This window comes from Chrysemys picta, chromosome 7, assembly GCF_011386835.1.
Source record: "Chrysemys picta bellii isolate R12L10 chromosome 7, ASM1138683v2, whole genome shotgun sequence".
Taxonomy (NCBI): domain Eukaryota; kingdom Metazoa; phylum Chordata; order Testudines; family Emydidae; genus Chrysemys; species Chrysemys picta.
In genome coordinates, this window is record NC_088797.1 from 38,287,194 (window position 1) to 38,295,586 (window position 8,393).

General features: G+C 37.4%; 1 protein-coding gene across 1 annotated transcript in view; it reads right to left on the reverse strand.

Annotated features, from left to right (window-relative positions):
• TSEN2 (tRNA splicing endonuclease subunit 2) overlaps nt 1-8,162 on the reverse strand; it is a 30,485-nt gene extending 22,323 nt beyond the window's left edge. The window contains exon 1 of the mRNA XM_065553106.1: nt 7,836-8,162. Within this exon, the coding sequence (XP_065409178.1) occupies nt 7,836-7,857 (22 nt within the window). The 5' untranslated portion in view covers nt 7,858-8,162. The remainder of the gene's footprint in view (nt 1-7,835) is intronic.
• Between the last annotated feature and the right edge of the window lie 231 nt (nt 8,163-8,393).

The window sequence follows — 8,393 nt, forward strand, 5'->3', positions numbered from 1 at the left end:
GCCTTTTTTAAGCAGCATGCTCATTCAGAGGTGCTCCAGATCTCAGAAGATGTATTTCAATTTGAAAATGATAGCTTTCCAAACTGTTAACCCTTTCCAAGACTGGCATACTGCAGTGCACCTGACTGATAAATGCTGCTGCATTCCTGAAGGCTGTGTTATTCTGAGATTGTGTTTTTGCAAGCTTATTCTCACACAGGATAAAATTACACCAAGCTACAGTTCTCTTGCTCAGACCCTTCCTGCATAAATTTAAAACAGAGGCATTCAGTCAAACAGTGTGTGTGGCTGTATCTGGATGCTGACAGTCCAGTCACTGCAATACACTGTGTTATGAAATCTACTGTGCTGATTAATGATCTGATTAGATGTCATGTCACAAAGGAAGAATCTGATTAACAGCCACGTGACTGCTGGCTATTTGTACTGTCTTTCAGATCTGTATTAGAGTAAATACAAATGTACAAAGTGAATATAAACAGAATGTCCCTACAAGATTTAGCATGTCCCTGCAAGATTATACATAGGCTTGGAAGAACTAGATTTTTATTGGTAAATGTCAATTTCACCATATACACACAAACTGACAATAATAGTCAAAATTTACAGATAGGCAAAGTAAGAAAAATGCTACTTAAGAACTTATTATAATTTGATTTAGGGATATTTACTTTGTATATTTTGACAGTGATGTTGACAATTTGTGTTTTAAGTTATAAAGTTTTAATTTTTTTGGATCTCAGTGTCTACGGTCATTAAATAGCGACAGAGGGTCCTGTGGCACCTTTAAGACTAACAGAAGTATTGGGAGCATAAGCTTTCGTGGGTAAGAACCTCACTTCTTCAGACTTGCATCTGTCAGGACCCTCTGTCGCTTTTTACAGATTCAGACTAACACGGCTACCCCTCTGATACCTGTCATTAAATAGTTATTGTCCAACCCCCCCCAAGTATCTGATCCCCCATAATTTCCCTCAACTATGAACATTGAAAAAAATCAGTAAAAACTAAAAAAAAATAGTTAAAATGAACATGAATATTAGCTGTTGAAATTATAAAAAAATCAAATTCTGCCACATCTAATTATACATATGTGTATAGTGCATAAAGCTTGCTACCCACACCACCCTTTTACTGACAATAGCAAGCAACAACAACAAAAATTCCACAGCCCTAACTGTATAATTTACTGATCTAAAATAGATACAATCATTTTTTTCAATATCTAACATATTTTGTATAAATGATTTCTATTCAGTTTTATTCTGAAACATTCACAGCTTGGATTGCTTATTAGATGAAGATCACCATGTCACAGATGGAAAAACTACATCTGTGAATCAATGTACTCCATTCATTGGTTCACACACACCAAGTCCTGCAAATCTGCTCCCAAATCTGCAAAATGTTTCGAGGTGCTGGTTTATGCATCTGGAGCTTAGCTGAAAGTTTTGTAAAAAATCACATGGAATTACGTAGCTTTCTGATCAATATGCCTCTGAGGAGGCTCATGTATATGTTGTTTAGAGCGGAAAATTCTGGAACACTTACACTTGCTAAATTTCCTCCAGATATACTTGTTTCAGACAAGTATATTAGAATAACTGGAACAGTGGGATAAAACTTCCTGTCAAATCATGCCTATTTTGGATAGCATGGACAGATTTACATGTAATCTAATGTCTGTCTCTCACAGTTAATCAGGATATTATCATCCCCCTGATTAACTGTGCGGGGGATGATAATATCCTGGTAGGACAAAAGTCTCCACGGCACATTTATTCCACTTTCAGTTGTTTGTGCATGTGGGTTTCAGGACCCTAGAGCGAAACTCTACTCTTATATATGAGGGTTTCCATTACAGTTAGTGGATCACAATCCACCTTTATCATCACCAGTCTTCACCACTACAAGTCCTCCTGTGGCCTTCCTGACACCCATCTTGCCATCCTCAGGTCCAATCAAAACACAGTCGGTAAGATTGCGTTCCTGACCCATTGTAATGACCATATCACCCTGCTTCTCCTTCTCCACTGATCAGATACAAATTTCTTGTCCTTACAATTAAGGCTCTCACAATTTAGCCCACCCTCTATTTACCAAAAATCTGGATCCTATTGCATTGCCTTCTATTCCACCAGCAGTGCTGGCCTCCATCATCCGCTTGCCCATGTCTCCCACAAGCATCTTTGTTCTCTTTTCCATGCCACCCTTTATGCATGGAACACCTTCCCCAAATGAATCAATAGGGCTACTACCCTGTGTTTCTTCAAATCCCTCCACAAAACTCACTTCTAGCAGGATTCTTATGATCAATTGACAATTGAGAATGGCTGGGTCGATGACCAGCAAGGATTACTGATATAACTAATTTCTGGTTTATTTTTTAAAAACTTCTTCTGACTTGAAATATGCTAATTGTTATATAGCTAATATGCATTCCTCCCACTGTTACAAAACAATTGGAGGGGGTGAATGAGGGTACCACCTGTTTGTTGCATCAGGCTAGTTTACACTACAGACTCCTGTTGGCATAGCTATGTGGGACGATCCCTGACTGACATAACCAAGCTGAGAGAAACCCTGATACAGTTATATCAGTAAAATTGTGCTTTTAACAGAATAGCTAGTTTCAGTCATGGTGGAGTCATTTTGCTATCCTGCTACAAAGCACAGCTTTGTCAGTGTAACTACATCCACACTAGGAGTGCTTTGCCAGTAATAGTATATATGTAAAACATGCCTAGCATAGACATGGCTTTAGTTTAGATTATATGCTTGTCAGGGAAGGGACCATGTTTTCAAATGTGTAATGGAGCCTCAATCCTTCTTGAGTCTTTGGGCATTAAGTTCTGCAAATACATAACAACATGATAGTAATCAATTTATTTAAAGGTAAAGGTATATTGTAGAAACTGTAGGAGATCCCAAACTAACAGAATATAATTGTAGATTTATATGACAAATCCATGCAATTTATATGACAAATCCATGCAATTTATAAAATAATAAAAAAAAAAGTTGAAATCACTTCCCCCATGTAACACCTAAGGACCTCACAAACACCTAATGACATGCAGGACATGCAATTGTCATTTGCTACTGTGCAAGAAACACAGAACACTGAACTCAAGTAAAAAGTCTTTGAATTCACCTTTAAATTCAGAATTAAAAAAATCTATTACACTCAGCACACCTTACCGTACAGCACAAACAAGTTTACTTCACATGCCATTTTCTTTTATAATCTATTCTGAATCAAGTGCTGAATAAGTATATTATTTACAAAATATCTCTATCACCACAAATTTATCTTGCCAAAAGGAATTAAATAGTTACACATTAAAACCATTTTTATATGCATGATACGCAACAGTAAACATTAGTATATGGTATTGTAAAACTCTTTCTGTTTTATATGCTGGGAAACAATTTACTGAGGCTTAAAGGAAAAGGCGGCTCCATAGAAGGAGGGAGGGCTAAATACATTGAGGATTTAAGGGAGCTCTTGTTTACTGATTAGGCGCTTCAAATAGAACTAAAAATTTTATTTTGTAACTCAAAGCCCAAATGTCAGTATATGATTTTAATTATAATGGTTAGAGGTTGAGTTGCAGTTACTGAAGGAATAATATTGGTTAGAACAGGGGACTGAAAGTCAGGACTTCTGCATGTTAATCCTGACTGCCACTTACTTGCTCAGAACCTTTTGGAAGAGGGCGGAGGGGAGAAATCGATTAATTTCTTTATGCTTTAGTTTACTCATTTGTAAATTAGTCTAATAATATCTGTCTGTCACAGTCACAGGCCTAGCTGCACTTCTTTCGCCTTTCTGGTCTCTTTGAATGGACCCCCTCAGCTGACAGGCTTTGTGCCTTTACCTCTCCCAGAATGGAATTCTGCAGCTCTCCCACCCTTAGACAGTACCCTTGTGTCAACTGTGTTTATCCAGCAGGAACAATTGAGTTTGGCACCTGCAGTTCTGTGTCTGTGGGAGTCTGTGATCAGTGGTGTATATAGAGTGCAGACACCTTTCTTAAAATCAAAGTATTGTTTATTCTCACAGTAGGAGCAAAGCATAAGAGGAAAAGGTTTTTAAAACAACAAATAACCTACAGGCATGTCTCTCTTACCTAAGGCCTACCTTTCCCTGATAATATCCTAGGCAGGATTATCTTCTTTAGACATCCCAGTGGGGGTCTGTGTCAGTCAGGTTTTCTCTGAACATGTTTAACAATTATCTCCTGCTCTCTCTCGAGAGTCATTTTGTAAACTGCAATAGTCCTTTTGATCTTCTTGGATTTCCATGTCTTTTCTTGTCTAGCACTGACTTGTATCACCCCCATAGTTTTTACTGAGGGGTGGCGTATTTTGTCATTATTTTCCTTCTTGCTCGTTTTTCCTGACAAACCCTCTAGTACTAAACCAACATATACATGCAGTGAACATTCCCCAATAACCAGGACAACACACACTATTCATAAATTACTACAGAGCAGCTACGTGTCTATCACAGTGGCCATCTCGCAGGAATATTGGGAGGCTAAATTACTTTTTAAGAAGTAGCTGGAGATCCCTGGCTGATCCCATGATGTATTATTTTTAGTCCAGATCTATGGATCTTAAGCCACAGCTGTACTCTGGAAAATGGTGTGCAAAAGTGGCACCTTCTTACGCAACAGATCCCTTGTGTATATTCAGAGTCATATCTACTGATGGTAGTCAGAATGTTTATTATCTTTCACTCCTGCTCTCCCTGTAGAGCCAACACACGTACAGATTCCATTCAATCCTGGGCAACAAACAGAGTTGTTTACTAAGTTCCAATCAGCTACATCTGCACAAACCCACTGAAAGCAACAGGTTTGCACGGGGGTCATTGAAGGCATATCCTAAAGATAATGGTGTTGTGTGGGTGTACTTAAGGAATTAATTTGGCCTCCAGAACCTTTAGTACTTGTGATAATGTGTAAGATGGAAAGATCCTACCTTGGTATTCAGAACACAGGTTGAATCTGCTGGGATGCCAATTAGAAATTTTTTAATTATTATTATTGTAAATGGAGCATTTTTAAGCACTGATCCTGCAAATACTAATACACTTCTTACAAGAAGTCCCACCCAACTCATTGTTACTAAATATGTGACTAAAGTTATACATCTGCATAAATGTTTGCAGAGTTGGGCCCTTATTATGAAAATCACTCAGAGACAATAAACATGGAGCCTCAGAATGTTTTTTTTTCTTTTTTTGCATTGTCACTTTTCAGAGTTGATTGAAAGTATATTAAAAATCTGTGCACATTTTGGAGGATCGTTGTTTGCATCCTTCCTGCAGGCTTTTAAGTGAAAGTAGTTTGATGGCTACAAAACAAACCGTGAGGCACAAAGGTTTGGTGCAAATGTATCTCATACAACCTGATGTAACGAGAATAAAAATGTTAAGATACACTTGAACTTATGCATATCAATATTCTTGCATCAAAGAGTTTCAGTACAGTATTCCTTCTGTATGTTCCTTTATTATTAAATAGTAAACTATTACACTCTGGCTCTCAACATGGTTAATGTCCATTAAAATGCTGTCTATGCTGCCAAGAACAACCTCATACCACATGCTCACTATTTTCATGATGGTAAACTGTAAAGCTTACTGAAATGCATTTTTAAGTAGTAATTTGTTCTTGGGTTTAGACTAGAGCACACAAGTACAGGAAGAGCTGAAGAACCTTGGTTTAGATAATATAAATACTCTTAGAAAAATTCCATTTAAATTCAAAAGGCCAGATCCTCAGCTACTATATTTTGCCATAGCTCTAGTGATGGCTGATATACATCAGCTGAGAGTCTGGCCAAGTCTCTGTGACCATTAGATCAAATTCAATCCTCTGATAATAATACAGCCCCACTGAGTATAATGGTGTTGCACTGAGGTAACTGAGAGGAAGAGTTAGCTCAATATATTTAAACAATAGGCACCTATTGTAATTACATACATTAAAAAATATGCAGACAGTTAAATAAATTAATTCTTTATTTCCTATAAAGTCCCATGCAGGCAGAAGGAAGAGATGTCCATGCAGTATTAAATCATGCCCTTCAGAAATTGGGATGTCTGCTGAATACAGGAAATTATACAACATGCACTGCCCAGGTTTTTGCTTAAAGATAAAAAGATGAATAATAGAAGTAGAATGCACAGTGGCATTCAGATGCTATTAAAATTGATTAAATGCTATTATCAAGACAAGAGCAAGTTCTTGCTTTTCAATGAATGCTATAATTATTATTTAGGAAGAGCTGGAATGTGGCTGCCCCTTACAAAGATGAGAGCATAGAAAGATCACCTAATGAGCCGTTCCAAATAGTTGGAAGTGTTGCTGTTCAATATATCATTCAGTCTGTTAGGAGTTTCAGACTATTTCTTCACTAAATTTCTAACTGATGTTGCTTTATCCATTGAATGTGCACATGTTAAGCATGGACTCTTAAAGAACATAAAGTTTAGTGTTGCTGACTGTATGTGACACCCAAGGAAGGGTTAATAAGGGAAACAGCTTTCAGGAGCTGCTAGAAACAGGGTTATGCCCTCTATGTATGATCAGCTAATAAAAGTGCACTCTGAAAGCTGTAGTATTGTTCTGTGACTGAAGTATTAAAATGAATTCATAGAACTATGATTCAGTTATTTAGCAATCAGCAGCTCATTTGAAATGGTCAGATATAAATCAGGTGGGACTAAAAGAAAATATTGTCCAAAAGAAGGGAGCATTTCTGTGTGTTAATGTATGGGTTGGTAGCATGACCTTAAATAACCTGGTACCGATTGGCAGACCTTAGAGTTTGAGAAATGAGCTGTTACAACACATAGTAATGGCATGGTTATCACATGATAACCGATGTCAGTCATGTGTATTAATGGGAAGTCCTAGGATTACAAACTATTAACACAACCCTTTGCAAGATTTCAGACAGATTGCATCAATTCTTGCAGTGGGTGCATGATGCTCTTGAGCCAAAGTTGTATATTTAAAAAAAATGATTTGTGGTTGGATTTGGATGCTTGGAATAAGTAAAACAGCAACTGGCTGTTATGCAAGGTCAACACGCTTTCCCCCATGGACTTTCTCAAGGATGCCACATGCTTGACACCTTTCCAGTTTATTATTTATAGGCACCATAATCTAACAGACAGGGTGCTGGACTAGGAATAAAAACACATGAATTCTGTTTGTGCTCTCCCACTCTCTCAGTGTATGACCTTGGCTAAGTAACTGCAACTTTGTGCCTCAGTATCCCCATTTTACAGATGTGGAAAATGTTATTTCTCCACCTTTGTAACGTGCTTTGGAAGCTATAGAGGAAAAGCACTGTTACTGAAGGATCATTATTTCCTAATATGAGTTTTGAGAACAATTGTGGAATAATAGGAAAAATATGGATTCATAAGAAGAACAGCATCTGTTGAAATGCAAATGTACTTTTCCTGCCCATTAAATATATAGTATGCACATTTTAATAGATTCATAAGCCTTATTTTACTTCATATGGGATATTCTGATCTCTCAGGTAAACAACAGGCTTTTGAAAATATTTCCAAATTATGTGTTCACTTGAGAAAGAACTGGTGTGGTCATTTTGGTAAATGATCTGCCTTTTAGAAATGTGCATGAAAGATTATTTTTCTTTTGTTTCCTAACACATAGTCGCAAGGAAATAAAACAATCCCCAACCCCAGACTTTTCAATATTCAGGTTACAATAAACTGAAAAGAGCCAGGAAATGTTGAATTAGCGAGAACTGTTTGTAAGAACAGACTTTAACTGTTCACTCACCTCCACAAATCCAGTACAGCATTAGTAACTGATGTCCAGTACATGGGCCTTACAGATTGCTCACTCTGTGACAGATGCTAAGACAGGAGCCTTTGCCAGCATTTATGATCTTAAAAGTTGAACTGTTATTGAGCCAGATGAGACCAAGCGAAAAGATGAAAGAAGTATATCTTCTGTTAATCAAAATCTTCACACATAAAATTAGTAAATTATAGTTAATATATGACTTACTTAAGTATAAATATCCACTAATATGCAAAAGGAACATAGGAATTGCCAAAGTGGATTGGATCTGGGGTCCAGCTAGTCCAGTATCCTGTCTTCAACAGTGGTCAGTGCCAGATGCTTCAGAGGAAGGTGTAAGAATTACACTATGTTATTACAAAGCCCATTATTCTTCCCTCCCAACACACGCAGGCACTGAAATGATCAAATATTATGTATGCTGAGGTGGGACCAGGATTTTAGTGAGTTTGAACTCACTCTTAAGGAGCTAATTCTTATTCTAGCACCAGCTCGAGTAGCCACTGCCAGGCTGTGTGTTTGAGATATATACTA